This window comes from Pogoniulus pusillus, chromosome 7 (assembly GCF_015220805.1).
Source record: "Pogoniulus pusillus isolate bPogPus1 chromosome 7, bPogPus1.pri, whole genome shotgun sequence".
In the NCBI taxonomy this organism is placed as follows: domain Eukaryota; kingdom Metazoa; phylum Chordata; class Aves; order Piciformes; family Lybiidae; genus Pogoniulus; species Pogoniulus pusillus.
The window spans coordinates 37,423,909-37,445,058 of NC_087270.1; the positions used below are offsets into that span (position 1 = coordinate 37,423,909).

The 21,150-nt window shown below is 52.4% G+C and overlaps 1 protein-coding gene across 8 annotated transcripts in view; it reads right to left on the reverse strand.

The window, feature by feature from the left end:
- The window catches only part of OTOF (otoferlin), a 129,370-nt gene that overhangs the window by 53,924 nt on the left and 54,296 nt on the right, over positions 1 to 21,150 (reverse strand). For 3 of the 8 annotated variants that reach the window (XM_064146564.1, XM_064146562.1, XM_064146569.1), the window contains 6 exons: positions 20,128 to 20,163; positions 16,541 to 16,576; positions 15,622 to 15,642; positions 13,861 to 13,902; positions 9,227 to 9,262; positions 1,455 to 1,528 (listed from right to left, as the gene is read on the reverse strand). In XM_064146564.1, the coding sequence (XP_064002634.1) occupies positions 1,455 to 1,528; positions 9,227 to 9,262; positions 13,861 to 13,902; positions 15,622 to 15,642; positions 16,541 to 16,576; positions 20,128 to 20,163 (245 nt within the window). Of the gene's footprint in view, positions 1 to 1,454; positions 1,529 to 9,226; positions 9,263 to 13,860; positions 14,328 to 15,621; positions 15,643 to 16,540; positions 16,577 to 20,127; positions 20,164 to 21,150 lie in introns of those variants that run through there. The other 5 variants (XM_064146568.1, XM_064146566.1, XM_064146563.1 and 2 more) reach the window with 4 other exon arrangements.

The window sequence follows — 21,150 nt, forward strand, 5'->3', positions numbered from 1 at the left end:
TAAAGGCAAAGAGAGAAAGGTAACCAATATGTCCTGTCTGCCTCACATGATAGTCAAGGACAATGGTCACCAAGTCACAGGGAGTCTGGGCTGACAAAGAACTAGAAACTGAGGTTTGTGTCCTTTGACACATTATCCCACCTGGGCACTCTGCCTGCAGATGGGTTTGGGAATGCAAGAAGAAAGCAGAATGTGACAAACAGCCCAGGATTCAAAGAGTGAAAGAGCATCTGAGCAGCCCTCTGAGGTTCAATAAAGCTGACTGCAAGGGCCTGTGTTCAAGAACAGCCTGGCTGAGGCACTTAGTGCCATGGTCTGGTTGCTTGGCCAGGGCTGGGTGCTAGGTTGGAGTGGCTGAGCTTGGAGCTCTCTTCCAACCTGGTTGATTCTATGATTCCATGATTAAGCCCTGGCATCAATCTAGGCTGAGGGGTGAAGGGTTGAAACCATCCCTGTGGAGAAGTTCACCAGATCACAGGATGTTAGGGGTTGGAAGGGACCCAAGGAGATCGTTGAGTCCAACCCCCCTGCCAGAGCAGGACCACACAATCTAGCACAGATCACACAGGAACACATCCAGACTGGCCTGGAAAGGCTCCAGAGAAGGAGACTCCACAACCTCTCTGGGGAGCCTGTGCCAGTGCTCTGGGACCCTTCCAGTAAAGAAGTTCCCCCTTGTGTTGAGCTGGAACCTCCTGTGCTGCAGCTTACACCCATTGCTGCTTGTCCTATCCCAGGGAGCAGTGAGCAGAGCCTGTCCCCTGCCTCCTGACCCCCAGCCCTCAGATGTTTATAAACATTGATTAAATCCCCTCTCAGTCTTCTCTGCTCCAGACTAAACAGCCCCAGGTCCCTCAGCCTCTCCTCATCAGGCAGTGCTGCAGTCCCCTCATCATCCTCATAGCTCTCTGCTGGACCCTCTCCAGCAGATCCCTGTCCCTCTGAAACTGGGGAGCCCAAAACTGAAGGCAGTATTCAAGAAGAGGTCTGAGCAGGGCAGAGTAGAGGGGCAGGAGAACCTCCCTTGATCTGTTGGACACACTCTGCTTAATGCACCCCAGGATCCCATTTGCCTTCTTGGCCACAAGGGCACATTGCTGCCCCATGGATGTTCTCCCCCAGCACTCCCAGGTCCCTCTGCACAGGGCTGCTCTCCAGCAGTCACCTCCCAGCCTGTACTGCTGCAGTTTATTCTTCCTCCCCAGGTGCAGGACTCTGCACTTGTCCTTGTTGAACCTCATTTGCTTGCTCTGTGCCCAGCTCTCAGCCTGCCCAGGTCTCTCTGGATGGCCACACAGCCTTCAGCTGGATCAGCCAAGCCTCCCAGTTTGGTGTCATCAGCAAACTTGCTGAGCAGACTCTGTCTGTCTGTGCCCTCATCAATGTCATTGATGAAGATGCTGAACAGGACTGGACCCAGCACTAATCCCTGTGGGACTCCAGCAGCAATATACCTTGTTTCCTGTGGTCATCCTTAGATGGACGAGCCTTGCCCAGCTTCATGGCTGAAAAAACTCCTTTTCCAGCTCTGGAAGAAGAGAAGAAGGGGAAGGGGAGGGGGAAATCAATTCCTGAATTTTCAGTACTGTGTTCTAGGACTTGGGGGTGGGAACAAGAGGAGCTTCCACAGCTTCAAAGTGAGAGAGGAAAGAACAGCTGAAAGACTAAGTAAGGACTGCTGCAAATAGTGGAGTCAAGATTGCAGCTGAACCTCTTTGAGTCTTGGCTCTTGCTTTTTGCTCTGAGCAATCCAGAGCCCTGCACTCTGCAGTCTTCTTACCTCTCCTGACCCAGTTGTGCAATTGCTCCCCAGTGACATGAAAATTAAAGCATCCAACCACTTCCTTCAGCACCTGGCTGTGAAAACCTCACAACCTCCTTGGCTAGATCCATAGCAAACCTGGTTCCTGAGGTCTCTCAGCATCTCACTGCAGCAAAGCAATCTCTGCACTTCCACTGTGGTAAACAACACAGACTTAGAGAGCAGTACTGCTTGAAAAGGACCTGTAAGATCATCAAGTCCAATTAGAATCGTAGGATCAAGCAGGTTGGAAGAGACCTCCAAGCTCAGCCAGTCCAACCTAGCACCCAGCCCTGCCCAAGCAACCAGACTATGGCACTAAGTGCCTCAGCCAGGCTTGGCTTCAACACCTTCAGGCACAGAGACTCCACCACCTCCCTGGGCAGCCCATTCCAATGCCAATCACTCTCTCTGACAACAACTTCCTCCTAACATCCAGCCTAGACCTCCCCTGACACAACTTCACACTCTGTCCCCTTCTTCTCTTGCTGCTTGCCTGGCAGAAGAGCCCAACCCCACCTGGCTACAGCCTCCCTTCAGGGAGTTGCAGACAGCAATGAGGTCAGCCCTGAGCCTCCTCTTCTCCAGGCTGCACACCCCCAGCTGATTAAAGCATCCAACCACTTCCTTCAGCACCTGGCTGTGAAAACCCCACAATCTCCTTGGCTAGATCCATAGCAAACCTGGTTCCTGCGTTCTCTTAGCATCTCACTGCAGCAAAGCAATCTTTGTGCTTCCACTGTGGTAAACAACAGACTCATGGAGCAGTTCTGGTTGAAAAGGACCTTTAAGATCATCAAGTCAAATTATTTACTACCACATAGCATCTACACAGTTTATTCAGAGACATGCATGCCACCATTATTTAGCCTGCAGAAGAGGAGGCTTGGGGGGGGGTTCATTGCTGTCTCCAACTCCCTGAAGGGAGGCTGTAGCCAGGTGGGGTTGGTCTCTTCTGCCAGGCAAGCAGCAACAGAAGAAGGGGACAGAGTGTGAAGTTGTGTCAGGGGAGGTCTAGGCTGGATGTTGTTAGGAAGTTGTTGTCAGAGAGAGTGATTGGCATTGGAATGGGCTGCCCAGGGAGGTGGTGGAGTTGCTGTGGCTGGAGGTGTTGAAGCCAAGCCTGGCTGAGGCACTTAGTGCCATGGTCTGGTTGCTTGGGCAGGGCTGGGTGCTAGGTTGGAGTGGCTGAGCTTGGAGGTCTCTTCCAACCTTCTTGATTCTGTGAGGATTCTATGATTTCCCTGGGCAGTCTGTTCCAGGCCTTGACAACTCTTTCCATGAAGAAATTATTCCTCGTGTCTGACCTAGACCTCCCCTGAGGTTAATTTCCTCCTGTTCCACTCTTTGCTTCTCAGGAGAAGGCACTAACCCCTGCCTCTCTCTGACCTTCTTTCAGGGAGCTGTACAGAGTGAGAAGGTCTCCCTTGAACCTTTTTTCCAGGCTGAACAACTCCATTTCCCTCAGCTGCTCCTCGTAGGAATGCAAGTACCTGGTGTGGCACAGCTGCCTGTCTGCAGCCAAGGCTTGGGTCACGTTCAGTCAGGGCACTTTGGGCCAGGCTGACTGACTGGTGGTAGGACAAGGGGAAATAGCCTCAAGCTGTGACATTAGGTTGGATGTTATGAATCATAGCATCATAGAATCAGCCAGGTTGGAAGAGACCTCCAAGATCATCCACTCCAACCTAGCACCCAGCCCTGCCCAAGCAACCAGACCATGGCACTAAGTGCCTCAGCCAGGCTTGGCTTCAACACCTCCAGGGACGGTGCCCCCACCACCTCCCTGGGCAGCCCATTCCAATGCCAATCACTCTCTCTGCCAACAACTTCCTCCTAACATCCAGCCTAGACCTACCCTGGCACAACTTGAGACTGTGTCATGAAGCTTCTTTCTGTCCTGTCAAGCACTGGAGCAGGCTGCTCAGAGCAGTGGGGAGTCACTATCTCAGGAGGGACTGAAAAGCTGCTGTGGACATGGTGCTGAGGGGTTATGTGGTGGCCTGAAACTGCTGGGTTAATCGTGGTTGGACTTGAGAATCTCAAAGGGATTTTCCAATCAAAATGATGAGAAGACTTTATAAAATATGGGATGGGTTGATAACTTGTCAGTTGCTTTCTAACTCCTAGCTCCAAATGTGGATTAAGGGACATTGGTCCAGCTCAGAAACCAGCCCACACACCTCCACCTGCATTGACACTCTGGGATCTGACATCATCTGGTGCTGGTCACCTATGAGGACAACAGACACATGGGCAGGACTTGTGCACTGCAGGCTAGGTTGCTCTCAAATGCAGGCCCAGCAGTGAGGCAGAGATTGTTAAAGACAATAAAAGTTCAGCCTGGAGAAGAAGAGGCTCAGGGGGGACCTTATTGCTCTCTACAACTACCTGAAAGGAAGTTGTGGCAAGGTGGGGTTGGTCTCTTCTCTTGGGCAGACAGTGACAGAAGAAGGGGACACAGTCTCCAGCTGCACCAGGGGAGGTTTAGGGTGGATGCTAGGAGGAAGTTGTTGGCAGAGAGAGTGATTGGCATTGGAATGGGCTGCCCAGGGAGGTGGTGGAGTCATCACCACTAGAAGTGTTTAAGAGCCTGGGTGTCATGCTTGGTGCCATGGTTTGGTTGATTAGATAATGGTGGGTGATAGAAGCATGGAATCATAGAATCACCTAGGTTGGAAGAGACCTCCAAGATCATCCACTCCAACCTGGCACTGCCTCAGTCAGGCTGTTCTTGAAGACCTCCAGGCACGGTGACTCCAGCACCTCCCTGGGCAGCCCATTCCAATGCCAATCACTCTCTCTGTGATTTTCATCTGAGCTTAAGGAAGATCTTCTTTCCCAAGAGGGTGCCAGAGTCCTGGAGCAGGCTGCCCAGAGAGGTAGTGTTGTCTCTTTCTCCTCCAAAACCTCCTGTTGTGTGTGACCCTGCTTTATCAGGGGGCTTGTACTACATCATCTCCAAAGGTCCCCTCCAACCCCCACCACGCTGGGATGCTGGGATTCTGTGACTGGGAAGAACTTGTTCCTAACATCCAGCCTAGACCTCCCCTGACACAACTTCACACTCTGTCCCCTTGCTCTGTCCTCTTGTCTGCTTGCCTGGCAGAAGAGCCCAACCCCACCTGGCTACAGCCTCCCTTCAGGGAGTTGCAGACAGCAATGAGCTCTGCCCTGAGCCTCCTCTGCTGCAGGCTGCACACCCCCAGCTCCCTCAGCCTCTCCTCACAGGGCTGTGCTCCAGGCCCCTCACCAGCTTCCTTGCCCTTCTCTGGACACCTTCCAGCACCTCAACATCTCTCTTGACTTGAGGAGCCCACAACTGGACACAGCACTCAAGGTGTGGCCTGATCAGTGCTGAGTCCAGGGTCAGAAGAACCTCCCTTGTCCTGCTGCCCACACTGCTCCTGATCCAGGCCAGGATGCCATTGGCTCTGCTGCCCACCTGGGCACACTGCTGCCTCATCTTCAGCTCCTATCTCCCAGCACCCCCAGGTCCCTCTCTGCCTGGCTGCTCTCAGCCACTCTGTCCCCAGCCTGTAGTGCTGCTTGGGGTTGTTGTGGCCAAAGTGCAGGACTCTGCCCTTGGCCTTGCTCAATCTCACCCCATTGGTCTCTGCCCACCCATCCAGGATCTCTGGAGATCACCTAATCCAACCCCCATGATACAGCAGGGTCATCCAGAGCTGGCTGCTGAGGAACACATCCAGGCAGGTTTGGAATCTGTTCAGAGAAGGAGAATCCACAACCTCTCTGAGCAGTCTCTTCCAGGACTCTGTCATCCTCTCCCAAGATGGACATTTGGAAGTTTTCCTTCATGTTTAAATGGAACTCCCAGGTTTCAGTTAGAGCCAACTGTTCCTTGTCCTGTCATGAAAAGAATCTGGGCTTATCCATGAGCTGAGCTTCAGCTCTTGCTGCTCCAAAGACCAGAGTCTGGAGGGCACAAGGTGCTGCCCCTACACCTTCCTCCCAGCCACATCTCCCTGCTGCTCTTCACAACCCATTGCCACATCTGGCACTGGCCTTGCTAGGAGACAACTATCTAGGAGTGAAGGGATTGGTGGTCACCCAGAAAAGACAAATAAAGTGAGAAATGGCATCATAGTTGCTATGTGCTGAGAAGAGTGGAAGAAGCAAATGAAAGTGAAGGAAGGAACCACCTATCTGATGCTTTGGAGATGCTCATTGTTCCCCAGCCCCTCACCAAGCCCCATGCATCATCTTTTCCAAGCCAAGTGAGCACTGACACACACCACACAGTCCCCTTTCCATCCCTTGGCAGTACTACCTTCACCAGTTGGCTATCCAGGAGCTGGCTTCCCCCAGGAGGAGATGCTGGCAGAGGTCAGCTGAGACAGGAGAGCAGCCAGTGGCGCATCTAGGGTGGAGCATCCATCCCGGGGCCAAGGGCAGAGCTGTGCCCCACGTGGAGGTGGGGACTGAGCAGGGATGGAGACCCCAGGTGAGCCTCCTCTCCGGGCAGAGCAGGGTCTTTGCAGCATTAAACAAGGGCTGTGCCAAACCCTTGGCTGCTCCTGCTGGGCATCCACTGGGTGCAGATGGGCAACTGGTGCTGGCAGAGAGCTGACACCATCCACACATGAATATTGCATGAGGATCTGAGAACCTGAGATGCCAGCACAGGCATCGTGGTGGCAGCCAGAGCCCCGCCTTAGCCAAAGCCTGGGCTTAGCCCGGACCAGAGCTCAGCTGCAGTCCTCTACCACCTGTTTGACTGCTCCCTTCCAAACCAGCAAGCTGCTGGCCTCCTGCAACCCAGTTTGGCAGCAAGGTCAAGACTGGGGTCCTGCAAATGTGAAAGTGAGGGAGTGAATATCCTCACTCTGTTCTCAAACTGGGACAAGCCTCCATGCAACCTGTATTAGAGCCAGAGAATCAGAGAATCAGCTGGATTGGAAGAGAGCTCTAAGCTCAGCCAGTCCAACCTAGCACCCAGCCCTGGCCAAGCAACCAGACCATGGCACTAAGTGCCTCAGCCAGGCTTGGCTTCAACACCTCCAGGCACAGAGACTCCACCACCTCCCTGGGCAGCCCATTCCAATGCCAATCACTCTCTCTGATAACAACTTCCTCCTAACATCCAGCCTAGACCTCCCCTGACACAACTTCACACTCTGTCCCCTTCTTCTCTTGCTGCTTGCCTGGCAGAAGAGCCCAACCCCACCTGGCTACAGCCTCCCTGCAGGGAGTTGGAGACAGCAATGAGGTCAGCCCTGAGCCTCCTCTTCTGCAGGCTGCACACCCCCAGCTCCCTCAGCCTCTCCTCACAGGGCTGTGCTCCAGGCCCCTCACCAGCTTCCTTGCCCTTCTCTGGACATGTTCCAGCACCTCAACATCTCTCTTGAATTGAGGAGCCCAGAACTGGACACAGCACTCAAGGTGTGGCCTGAGCAGTGCTGAGTCCAGGGGCAGAATAACCTCCCTTGTCCTGCTGTTCCTGAGCCAGGCCAGGATGCCATTGGCTCTGCTGCCCACCTGGGCACACTGCTGCCTCATCTTCAGCTACTCTCTACCAGCACCCCCAGGTCCCTCTCTGCCTGGCTGCTCTCAGCCACTCTGTCCCCAGCCTGTAGTGCTGCTTGGAGTTGTTGTGGCCAAAGTGCAGAACCCTGCCCTTGACCTTGTTCAATCTCATCCCATTGGCCTCTGCCCACCCATCCAGCCTGGCCAGGTCCCTCTGCAGTGCTCTCCTACCCTCCAACAGCTCCACAGCTGCTCCTAGCTTGGTGTCATCTGCAAACTTACTGCTGCAGGACTCAATCCCCTGGTCCAGATCATCAATAAAGATATTGAACAGGACTGGGCCCAGCAGTGGCAGTTGCCAACTGGATGTGGCACCATTCACCACCACTCTCTGGGCCTGGCCCTCCAGCCAATTCTTGACCCATACCAGAGTCAATCTGTCCAAGCCACGAGCTGCCAGCTTGCCTTGTTTAACTTCATTCCATTGCTTTCAATGCATTGATCAAATTTGTCCAGGTCCCTCTGTAAATCCTCCTTTTGCTCTAAGATCATTCTTCACCTTTTTGTTTCCTTCCAGCAGCTGCAGGAAATCCAGCAGACACACAATTCCTCCAGGGATCATCCCTTGAATAGCAGGAAATCAGGTCGTGCTCATAGGAGACTCAAGCTTTAATTTCAGCAGATCTACTAAGCTGTAGAGCTGGAAGATGCTGCTGCTGCCTGGAGAGAGCTCAGACACAAACTGTCTACCACCCTCTGAAGGGAGGCTGTAGCCAGGTGGGGTTGGTCTCTTCTGCCAGGCAAGCAGCAACAGAAGAAGGGGACAGAGTGTCAAGTTGTGGCAGGGGAGGTCTAGGCTGGATGTTGTTAGGAAGTTGTTGTCAGAGAGAGTGATTGGCATTGGAATGGGCTGCCCAGGGAGGTGGTGGAGTCACTGTCCCTGGAGGTGTTGAAGCCAAGCCTGGCTGAGGCACTTAGTGCCATGGTCTGGTTGCTTGGCCAGGGCTGGGTGCTAGGTTGGAGTGGATGATCTTGGAGGTCTCTTCCAACCTGCTTGATTCTATGATTCTATGGTACAGTATGGATTAATCACAGAATGGTAGGGATTGGAAGTGACCTCTGGAGATGATCTAGTCCAAACCCTCTGCCAGAGCAGGTTCAGCTAAAGCAGGTGGTACAGGATGATGCTCAAGTGCTTTTGGAATGACTCTAGAGAAGAAGACCCCCACCACCTCTCTGGGGCACTTCAAGGCAAGGTTGGACGTGGCACTTGGTGCCATGGTCTAGCCTTGAGCTCTGTGGTAAAGGGTTGAACTTGATGATCTGTGAGGTCTCTTCCAACCCTGATGATACTGTGTGAACCTGGTCCAGTGCTCTACTGCCCTCCTCATCTTCAGGTGGAACATCCTGTGCTCAAGTTTGTGCCCATTACTTCAATGCAAGTGGCTGAGGATAGAAGAAAATCAGGAGCTGAAGGATTTTGTCTACATGTGTGAGGTAGCAGCCAGACCTGTGGGCACAGGAGCTGTAGAGCTGCTGCTAGGTCCCATTGCCCCAGTCCCAAGCTGATAGCCTGCACCTAGACTTTTGCCCTCACTCAGCCCTGACCAGTCTGTCCATGGCCAAGCTGTAGAACTGTCCCCCCCCCACCCAGGCAAAGTTCCTCCCAAGCTGATGGGAGCCTTATTAGGACCCCCCAGTTCCCTTTCAGTATTGCCAGGGATCACTGCAAGCCTTTTACATTTGGGTTTTGCTGTAGTTAAATATTCCCTGCAGGCTCTGAGGCTTCAGGCCACACATTCAAGACAGCCAAAATCCTCCAGGGCTGACAGGCACAGCTTTAGAGAAAGGAAGAGCAAATCATGGATGGGATCAAACACAGCATGAGCTAGGAAAGCTGGAAGCAAGGTGGAGAAGGGGCAGGGAGAGCAAACCTACTTGTGCTCCTTTGTCTTCTCTTTGCCTTTGCTGGAGCTGGTGGCCATGCAGCAAGAGAACAAAAAGCAAAGAAGCTTCAGTGCACTTCAAGTGTTTCAGATCAGACCATAACACCAGAAGAGGCTCTTCTTCCCTTGTAGCTTCCCTGCTCCTCATAAAGGCTTCAAATGTGCACACTTGCAGCCCAGAAAGCCAAGCAGAGCCTGGGCTGCAGCAGCAGAAGTGTGGCCAGCAGGGCCAGGGAGGTGATTCTCCCCCTCTGCTGTGCTCTGCTGAGACCCCACCTGGAGTACTGCATCCAGCTCTGGAGCCTCTATTCCAAGAAGGCTGTGAAGATGCTGGAGTGTGTCCAGAGCAGGGCCAGGAGGATGCTGAGAGGGCTGCAGCAGCTCTGCTGTGAGCACAGACTGAAAGAGTTGGGGCTGTGCAGTCTGGAGGAGAGGAGGCTCCCAGGTGACCTTCTTGTGGCTTTCCAGGATCTGAAGGGGGCTACAAAAAATCTGGGGAGGGACTTCTGAGGCTGTGAGGGAGTGGCAGGAGTGGGGGGAATGGAGCAAATCTGGAGGTGGGGAGCTTGAGAGTGGAGGTGAGGAGGAAGTTGTTGAGCATGAGAGTGGTGAGAGGCTGGACTGGGTTGCCCAGGGAGGTGGTTGAGGCCCCATGGCTGGAGGTGTTTGAGGCCAGGCTGTGTGAGGCTGTGTGCAGGCTGCTCTAGGGTAGGGTGTCCCTGGGCATGGCAGGGGGGTTGGAACTGGCTGATCCTTGTGGTGCCTTCCAACCCTGACTGATTCTACTATTCTATGATCCCTGGGCTATGGTCGTGGGCAGCCTTTGCTCAGTAGGGCTGACCCCAAGCTCCCCTGTCCTGCTCACATCTGTGGTTTACATTAGTGGATAACATCTCTGCATAACCCCCTTGTAGGCTGGAAGGGCTAAGGGGAACCACAACTCCCTGTGTGAGGAGGTGGAGGTGATGGATGAGGAGTAAAGCAGGCAGAGCTGTCCTCCTGCCCTGGCACCTCATGGGAAACAACAGCTCCTCACCTCCCTGTTTCATTTTGCACACCTCTGCTCCCTGGCTTTTCATAGAATCATAGAATCAACCAGGTTGGAAGAGACCTCCAAGATCACCCAGCCCTAACCAATCAACTAGACCATGGCACTAAGTGCCTCATCCAGTCTTTTCTTGAAGACCCCCAGGGACGGTGCCTCCACCACCTCCCTGGGCAGCCCATTCCAATTCAAACCTCTTTTCCTTCTCTCATGTTTCTGACACACCTTTATTTGTGTCCTACCTCCCTGTTTTCCTCCCCTGGTCACTCTTTCTTCCCTGGCTAATCTCCCCCATCAGCAAAGTCATAGAATCAACCAGGTTGGAAGAGACCTCCAAGCTCAGCCAGTCCAACCTAGCACCCAGCCCTGCCCAAGCCACCAGACCATGGCACTAAGTGCCTCAGCCAGGCTTGGCTTCAACACCTCCAGGCACAGCAACTCCACCACCTCCCTGGGCAGCCCATTCCAATGCCAATCACTCTCTCTGACAACAACTTCCTAACAACATCCAGCCTAGACCTCCCCTGGCACAACCTGAGACTGTGTCCCCTTCTGTTGCTGCTTGCCTGGAGGAGCAAGTGGGGAGGAACAAAGAAGCAATTAACTGCTTCTGGAAAGTAATGAGGAGGGCTGGGCTTTAATTACAGCTCCTTACTCCATTTCACCCCATGGTGATGGCTCTGTTGGGCTGAGCAGGAGGCTGGGTTCATAGCAAGGACTTCTATTTGCTTAGGCTGCTGGAAAACCACCCAGGAAAAGAAGTATTTTCATAGAGCCATGGAATTAGAGACTGGTTTAGGTGGGAAGAGACCTTTCAAGGTCATCTACTCCAGCCACTCTGCAGTCAGCAGGGACATCTTCAACTCGAGCAGGTCACTCAGAGCCCTGTCCAACCTGACCTGGAATGGTTCCAGGTGTGGCACTTCTACCACCTCTCTGGGCAACCTGGGCTAAGTGTCTCACCATCCTCACTGTAAAATAATGTCTCCCTCCTGCCTAGTCAGAATCTCTCCTCTTTCAGTTTAAAACCATCAGCCCTTGTCCTGTCATAACAAGCCCTCCTAAGAAGTCTGTCCTCAGCTTTCCTCTTGGCTGCTTTTAAGTTCACTTTTGTTTGGTGTGTTGCTGGGTGGGTTTTAGAGAGGTGAAGCCCAGCTCCAGCACAAGACAGGACAGGATTTAGCTCTGGATCAGTCTGGGAAGAGCAGAGTCCTCCCATCCAGCCCAGCATGGACAGGGATGAGAACCTGGGTTGGAAAATAGCTAAGGAAACTCAACCAGAAGCTGCTTCTGAGACAAGCAGCTCTGCTCTCTCCCTGCACTGATGCTTCCTTTGACAGCAGACCAGCAGAAGTTGTTCCCTTGCCAGCTGAGCTGATCACAGGAGCAAGCAACCACCAGTGCCAGCAGCCCAGCTGGGTCATCTGCATTGTAAAAGCTGCCCTAGTGTCTGTGCCCAGTGCAGTGAGAGGGTTTAAATCGCTGTGCTTTCTCCTGCAGCCCTGCCGTGTGGCCTGAGCTCCCTGCAAAGCCCTGGCCCTTTGCCAGCTCATCCTGAGCTTGGCTGCTTTGGCTGGCTCTGAACACAAAAGACCTTTGCATTGCTGCAGAGATGAGAATCCACATCTCTCTGAGTGACTCGCTGCTGCCAGCAAGACCTTTCTGTGCCACGAGCAGGGCAACAGGATAGGGAACAACATCCTTGGGTGAGATGGGCCAGGGCAGTGCCTGAGCCTGCATCACAGAAATGCTTTGGCTGGAAAAGACCTCTAAGATCATTGAGTGCAGCACTGCCAGGTCAACACTAAACCATGTCCCTCAGCATCACAGCTCCATGGCTTTTCAACCCCTCCAGGCATGCAGATCACTCCACTGCCCTGGGCAGCCTCTTCCAGGTCTGGGCAACATTTGCTGTGGAAGTTTTCCAGAGTGGAGGTGAGGAGGAAGTTGTTGAGCAGGAGAGTGGTGAGAGGCTGGAATGGGTTGCCCAGGGAGGTGGTTGAGGCCCCATGGCTGGAGGTGTTTGAGGCCAGGCTGTGTGAGGCTGTGTGCAGCCTGCTCTAGGGTAGGGTGTCCCTGGGCATGGCAGGGGGGTTGGGACTGGCTGCTCCTTGTGGTCCCTTCCAACCCTGACTGATTCTATGAGTCTATGAAGAAATTGATCCTCATGTCCAACCTAAACTGCCCTGGCACAACTTGAGGACATTTTCCCTTGTCCTATTGCTTGCTCTTTGGGAGATGAAACCAACCTCCACCTTAGTCCCAGTCTCACTTCAGGGAGTTGTAGAGAACAAGAAGGTCTGCCCTTAGCCTCCCTTCCTCCAGGCCACTCCTCACAAGACCTGTGCTCTGGACCCTTTACCAACCTTGTTGTTCTTCTAGGGACACACACCAGCACTTCAGTGTCCTTCCTGAAGAGAAAGTCCCCCCCAAACTGAACCCAATATTTCAGGTGGGGTTGTGCCAGTGCCCACTACAGGGGGACAAGCCCTGCCTTAGTCCTGCTGGCCTCACTGCTGCTGATCCAAGGCAGGATGCTCTTGGCCCTCTTGGCCAGCTGGGCACAGGCTGGTTCATCTTCAGCTGGTTGTCAAACAACACCCCAGCTGCTTTCCTTTCCCTCTTCATCTCACCAGGCTGAATGTGTCCTTGAGGAGAGATGCAAGAACATTGCTGTGGCTGCCCTTGCTCAGAGCGTGGCCCTCCTCCTGTGTCTCTCTGCTCTCCAAAGCATGGTGCTGCTGGTCCTAGGCACTCAGAGCCTGGGTGAATGAGCAGACCTTCTCCAAGGGTCTGCTGGAGCAACTAACACCAGATAATTCTTTCTCCCTCACTTCCTTTACCTGTTGCCCCTTCCAACCCTTACTGCCTAAGTTGCCTCTTGCCCCTTCCAACCCTTGCTGCCTAAGTTGCCTCTTGCCCCTTCCAACCCTTACTGCCTAAGTTGTCTCTTGCCCCTTCCAACCCTTGCTGCCTAAGTTGCCTCTTGCCCCTTCCAACCCTTGCTGCCTAGGTTGCCTCTTGCCCCTTCCAACCCTTACTGCCTAAGTTGCCTCTTGCCCCTTCCAACCCTTGCTGCCTAAGTTGCCTCTTGCCCCTTCCAACCCTTACTGCCTAAGTTGCCTCTTGCCCCTTCCAACCCTTGCTGCCTAAGTTGTCTCTTGCCCCTTCCAACCCTTACTGCCTAAGTCACCTCTCTGACTGTAGGCAGCCATGGTTTGGGCTCTGTGTGCCTGAATAGGCCACAGATGTCCCATTAGTAGCACCACACAACCATAGAATGGGTTGAAAGAGACCTTAAAGATCATAGAATCATAGAATCAACCAGGTTGGAAGAGACCTCCAAGATCATCCAGTCCAACCTAGCACCCAGCCCTATCCAGTCAACTAGTTCAAAGCACTCCAACCTCCACCAGAGGATTCTCATTTTATACCTTCAAACCTCTTGATCTTAGGACTCTGACTAGCACAGATGAACTTGTGGTCAGGCTCTTCAGCCTTTCCAGGGGGTTGTGAAGGGCTAGAGGCTGGAGGTGGAATGTGAGTCTGGGCCCAAACAGGGATGGGGAGAACTGGGGTACCTGAATGGCATCATGAGGTGTCTTTTCTCTTTCCCCTTAGCTCTGCAATCACAAAGATCAGTTCATTCAGAGGTGATTCATCCTGCCACAGCAACAAAGACCTTCTGCCCACCTTCTCCCCCTCACAACATGCACCAAGCAATAACCCAAAGCCAACTCACACAGCATGCCAGAGGGAGAGCTTGTTGTAAGACTTCCAAACCCACTGGCTTCCAATGAATGGGGTACAGAGATAGTGACAGTAGTGGTGGTGCTGGAATGGGGAGGGAGGACACAGTCCATGGACAGGATGGGACAACTGACAGAAGTAGATGGATCACACTGGGCTGGCTGGTGTGATGGACGGATGGATGGATGGATGGATGGATGGATGGATGGATGAGTGGATGGTTACATGGATGGGTGAATGGATGGATGAGTGGATGGATGAGTGGATGGGTGGTTGGATGAATGGTTGGATGGATGGATAAGTGGATGGGTGGTTGGATGGATGAGTGGTTGGATGAGTGGATGGTTGGATGGATGAGTGGATGGTTGCATGCATGGATGGATGAATGGATGGGTGGTTGGATGAATGGTTGGATGGATGGGTAAGTGGATGGGTGGTTGGATGTATGAGCAGATGGTTGGATGGATGGAGTGGATGGATGGATGGATGAGTGGTTGGATGAGTGGATGGGTGGTTGGATGGATGGATGGATGAGTGGATGGTTGGATGAATGGTTGGGTGGATGAGTGGTTGGATAGTTGGATGGATGACTGGATAAGTGGTTGGATGAGTGGGAGGTTGCATGGATGGATAAGTGGGTGGATGGTTGGATGGGTGGTTGGATGAATGGATGGATGAGTGGATGGTTGCATAGATGGATGAATGGATGAGTGAATGGGTGGTTGGATGAATGAGTGGATGGTTGCATGCATGGATGGATGAATGGATGGGTGGTTGGATGAATGGTTGGGTGGATGAGTGGTTGGATAGTTGGATGGATGACTGGATAAGTGGTTGGATGAGTGGGAGGTTGCATGGATGGATGAGTGGGTGGATGGTTGGATGGGTGGTTGGATGAATGGATGGATGAGTGGATGGTTGCATAGATGGATGAATGGATGAGTGAATGGGTGGTTGGATGAATGGTTGGATGAGTGGTTGGATGAGTGGGAGGTTGCACGGATGGATGAGTGGATGGGTGGTTGGATAGATGAGTGGATGAATGGATGGATGGATGGTTGTTTGGGTGGCTAGATGAGTGCATGGTGGGATGGATAGATGGGTGTATGGTTGTTTGGATGGATGGTGAGAATATCAGTGAGGAGTAGAAAGAAATGAAATGGATGTATACATAGCTTCATACTCAGGTGTTTTGATGGAAAGATGGACAGATTGGTAGATGATGATATCTGCATTGGGGTGAGTGGATAGGTGGAGGGGATGGATGAGTGAGTTGGTAGGCAGACACACAAATATTTTCCTCAGAGCTCCTTTGCAAGGCCCCTGAGTAGAAAAATGAGTAGAAGGTTGTTGTTGCATGTGGGCTGAATACAAAGAAACCTGCTCTTTGTCAATGAAGGGATGGGATAGATACAAGAAAGCTCTGCCCCACATTGAGAAGAGGGTAGGAAGCAGTTAGGACCTTTCCCTGGGCCCAAATGCCATGCAGAGTTTGGTAGGTTGACATGTGTGTCACACCCATGCACACACCATGCCCAAAGGGCCTGAGGGGAGCAGGGGTACTCAGGAAGCAGGGGGACCATGCCCAGTACCTGTCATCTTCAGGGTCTTCACTGTGTGGAAGAGATACAGCCAGGAGGATGAGTGTGTGGAAGAAGCAACCCCACCCAAGCAGGCATACCCTCCCACATCCCATGGGAGCCAGCCAGGACAGAGGAAGGGGCTAATGGCTACCACCCCTGGACTGGGAAGCTCCTCCTGGGCTGACACTGAGAAGGTTCGTTCAGGGCAACACACAACAGAGGGGAAAGTCCCACTCTGGCCTTGGCCAACACTACATAGTGAGGTATTGAGGAGACATTGCTCCACACATCTTTGCAGCCACCCAGGTCCTGTTGGCAAGCACCTTCCTGCAGGCTTCTTCTGCACCTTCCTCTCAGGTACTGAGCAGGAGCAGTGAAGAATAGACTTAAAGAGATGGGTTGGGGCTGGGATCATTGTCTTGGATTAAACCCATGAATTTACTTCTACAGATGTAGTCCTCTTGATGGCAGCTTTGGGAGTCCTACAGATGGGGCAATCATCATCACACTCTCATGGAACTGTAGAATTAGGTTGGAAGGAAACTTAACTACCATCTAGTTCTAACCCTCACGGGTAGAGACACCTTCCTCGAGACCAGATGTGGCCTCACTGTAGAGGAACCACAAGATCTGCTTCTCCTTTACAATGAACATGAAGGAGGTTTGCAGGTGCAGATGGGTGGAAAAGCTCCTGGAGCACAGGAGTGGTGATGCTGCCACACAACCCTTCCTCCTTTGCAGGTTTCAGCTCCACTGTTGCCCTGCACCTGCAGAGAGGCGCTGTGAAGCTGGTGCATGAAGAGCTGGCTTCACCCAGGTCTGGACTCTGCTCTTCACACCCTATTCATCAAGTGTGACTGTGATGAGCTGGAATGAGAGCAACCCACCCCCAAAACCCAACATCCCACCAGTCATGATATTTTGATACCTTGCTACTGCCTTGTATCCATCATTAAACTTAGTCCTGAGTGAGGCACCAAAGAGAAAGAGAGAGAAAAAACAAACAAACCAATGTCAGGCTTCTTGAAGCAGCCCTCCAGCAGCAAGGCAACCATTGCCCTGGTGAGTGCAGGCACATCCCTTCCAAGAAGGGGGTAATGGTGTGTCACACCACTGCAGAGTGCTCCAAGACAGCTCATGGGTGGTGACTTCAGGTGTGTGCACTCAGGTTCGTGTGTGCACACTGAGTTCACACCCAGAGCGAGCAGGTTGGTGGCAAAACCACTTCTTCACATGAGGCACAAGACCTGTCAGCATCCATTGCTTCTAATACACCTGCAAGATGTTCTACAGTGGGACAGTTTGGGGTCAGTCTTGATAACAGGGGGTAACAGCATCCAGGAAACACCTCAAGCTGCTGAAGGGTCTGCCTTGGGACTCACAACAGCACCCCCCAAGGCCATCACTTTGAACATCTTTTCCGTCTCCTTTTCTTGCTTTTTAGGGTTTTGGATTCTTTAAGGGTACCTTGGAGGGGTTGCAAAAAGGATGGGGGTGGAAAACTTGACAGGGGCTGGTAGTCTTGGGAAGATCATTTCACTTCTTTTTGGCTCAGGATGAAGGATCCCAGAATTCCCTGGTTATGCTGATAGAGGCACTGATTGGGTGTGTGACATCCCTAAGATATGTCCCCGAATGTCATGTTTGATGTAGCAATTTTAGACCCTCCTCACTACTTGGGCATGAAGGTGGTGCAATGCCTCTATCACTCTTCCACTACAATCAAGGATGGAGACTCCCACCCAAAGTCTGAGTCAGCTCTCCCTTTCCTTTGACTATAGGGCAACATAGGAAGATCATAGGAAGAACCTAGAGCCATGAAGGATGGTGCTAATATGGACCTTGTACCACCACCCTCCACTAATTCCTGCTTCTCTATAAGCACAGCAGCTCTGGAATATCATCCATGAGCAGCATCCTTGGCACTAGCCAAGGAAACATATCTGCACCACTGACCCATGCAGGCAGACTCCTGAGGTGTCCAGGCCTTTCAAAAGCAGAGGGTCTTGCCTTTCCCAGACTCCTGCCATGAAGGTTTTCAACCCCTGTCCTGGCAGGCTAATAGGCCTATCAGATGTCCTGGCTTGCCCCACCCTTCTGCTGATGGGGGAAACAAGGGCAGGAGGAAAACAAAGGCTTGGGCCATTATGTCCCCTCCCAAAGTGATAAACAGATACCTACAGGTGGGTAGGTACTTGTGGGTGTCTTGCCCAAACAAGGGTGAGCAAGCCCTGGGCTCACCTAACATGGTCAGTTGTGCAGATGCCAGTTTGGTTGGTGAAACTCTGTGGCCAAAGGAGCCTCTGCACTGGGGCAAGTCATAGAAACAGAGCTAAGCTGCAAGCAGTTGAGCTGCTTCTGCTGCTGCCTCTGCCTCACAGAGCTGCCTCTGCCTCAGGTAGAATCATAGAATCATAGACTCAATCAGGTTGGAAGAGACCTCCAAAATCATCCAGTCCAACCTAGCACCCAGCCCTGGCCAAGCAACCAGACCATGGCACTAAGTGCCTCATCCAGGCTTTTCTTGAGAGGTAGAGCTGCCCCTGCCTCACTGCTCTTGGACAACCTGTTCTGCTCTGCCTCATGCTTCAGATCAGCTTAGCCCTGATCTTTTGGGCTTGAACTACCTGGAAACTTAAAGTTTGCCTCAAGTTTCCCAGGAGAAGGCATTGAAGTGCCTCACACCATGGCAAGCAGTGCCACTGCCATGGTGCTCTCTGCACAGCTGCAAGAGATGCTGCCTGCACCTCTGCAAACCTCCGTGCCAAGAGGAACCAGGATCAGGTCAGAGATCCTCTGCCTCTTTCCCAGCACCCTGGGAAGATCTGGAAGCCTCTCAAGGGCTGAGCAGTTCCAACACTGCCACAGAGGAGCCAGGGACTATCTGGAAGTTTCTACTCCATGGCAGTGAGCAGCACAGATGTTCCCTAGGGCTCCAGGCTGCCTTTTATTTGTAAGTGAGGCAAAGGCATTTTGTGGCCAAACCTTTTCCAATTCTTCTGAGCCTCCTAAATGAATGAATTGCCCAAAAGCATCCTTGGGAAGATTCTCCTGACTGAATTAGAGCCCAAAGGTAACTCATTTGTATAGAGCTGTGGGCAAGGGCTTGCCTGAAATAAAATGAACTACATCTTTTCTCCTTCCTGCCTCCTTAATTGCCACGACTAAATCAACCCCACATCAAATTCAACCCCAGCACTTGGCAATGACCCCAGCTTTGGAGCAAGTGACCTGTGGGTCTAATTAGAGGCAAAGGGAGAGCTGAGCTCAATCAGACCTGGCTTGGATCCGCTGGGCACGCGTGAGGAAAGGCAGCATCAATAATTCACCATCACCAGATTGCTTTCGGCCCCAGAGCTCTGTCCTGCCCATCAATATTTCAAGGCCAACAGCTATCAGGTGATGCTCTCTGGGATCTCAGTTTCAAGGTGGTCAGGAGCCATGGTGTGCACAGCCTGAACCCATCCAAACTTTGAGAGTCCAGGCAGGGTCTTCAAGCTCATGAACCACCTCTGAAAGTGCCAATCTCTCTTCACTGGCTGCAGAAGGAATCTAAGGATATGTCTATATTGGTGAACAAATGAACCAAGGCTCCTTCTCTGACCATGACCTATAAGCTGCATTCAGGCTACCTGTTGGGTGTGATCCCTGGTCTATCACATCACAGTCCCTGTGCTATCTCCAGGCTACCTGTTGAGGGTGATCCCTGGTTCATCATATCATAGTCCCTGTGCTATCTCCAGGCTACCTGTTGAGGATGATCCCTGGTCCATCATATCACAGTCCCTGTGCTATCTTCAGGCTACCTGTTGAGGATGATCCCTGGTTCATCATATCACAGTCCCTGTGCTATCTTCAGGCTACCTGTTGAGGATGATCCCTGGTCCATCATACCATAGTCCCTGTGCTATCTTCAGGCTACCTGTTGAGGATGATCCCTGGTCCATCATATCATAGTCCCTGTGCTATCTCCAGGCTACCTGTTGAGGGTGATCCCTGGTCCATCATATCACAGTCCCTGTGCTATCTCCAGGCTACCTGTTGAGGATGATCCCTGGTCTATCATATCATAGTCCCTGTGCTATCTCCGGGCTACCTGTTCAGGGTGATCCCTGGTATATCATATCATATCATATCATATCATATCATATCATATCATATCATATCATATCATATCATAGTTCCCTCTGCTATCTTCAGGCTACCTGTTGAGGGTGATCCCTGGTCCATCATATCACAGTCCCTGTGCTATCATAAACCATCCCAGATGTATCCTGAAACAAAGTCGTGCCAGGGGAAGATGGGAAGATGCTATCCTCTGTGTCCTGGCTTGCTTCATCAGATGGATGCTGTGTAGAGTGAGCAGGTTCCCCCTCACATAAGTCTGGACTTCAGTGACCTGGGCCCTCAAGTTTTAACATTTAAACCTCAGTTAAAGGAAGAACTCTTTGCTGAGAACGTGTCTCAGCACTGCAAAGGCTCAGGGCCACCACCTGAGCAGGTGTGGGTATTTACCTAGTGTGCTGATCTTCTTCTGGATTGTCTCCAAGGCTAGGGCATTTAGAGAGAGAGAAGGGGAAAGCCCAGTGAGATGGATGTAAAGAGCTCTTCCAGAGTTTAAAATACCAGAAAGATTTGCTTCAGTACAGGAAGAACTTCAGAACACAGCAAACCACTCCATGCATGTCTGATGACCCACAAGGACCCTGCACTGGGCTGCTTAGAATCATAGAATCACCCCCAGGTTGGAAGAGACCTCCAGGCTCATCCAGTCCAACCTAGCTCCCAGCCCTGGCCAAGCAACCAGACCATGGCACTAAGTGCCTCAGCCAGGCTTGGCTTCAACACTTCCAGGCACAGCAACTCCACCACCTCCCTGGGCAGCCCATTCCAATGCCAATCACTCTCTGCCAACAACTTCCTCCTAACATCCAGCCTAGACCTCCCCTAACACAACTTCATACTCTGGCTACAGCACTTAGCTGAGACATCTTTAAGGGCAACAAAGCTGGGGAGGGGCCTGGAGCACAGCCCTGTGAGGAGAGGCTGAGGGAGCTGGGGGTGTGCAGCCTGCAGAAGAGGAGGCTCAGGGCAGAGCTCATTGCTGTCTGCAACTCCCTGAAGGGAGGCTGTAGCCAGGTGGGGTTGGGCTCTTCTGCCAGGCAAGCAGAAACAGAAGAAGGGGACACAGTCTCAGGTTGTGCCAGGGGAGGTCTAGGCTGGATGTTGTTAGGAAGTTGTTGTCAGAGAGAGTGATTGGCATTGGAATGGGCTGCCCAGGGAGGTGGTGGAGTTGCTGTGCCTGGAGGTGTTGAAGCCAAGCCTGGCTGAGGCACTTAGTGCCATGGTCTGGTTGCTTGGCCAGGGCTGGGTGCTAGGTTGGACTGGCTGAGCTTAGAGGTCTCTTCCAACCTGGCTGATTCTATGCTCCTATGAACTGGCTGATCCTTGTGGTGCCTTCCAACCCTGACTGATTCTATGATCTATTCCTTGTTGTTGCTGCTGCCTTTCCCCCTTCAAGGTCTGTTTGTTTCCTCC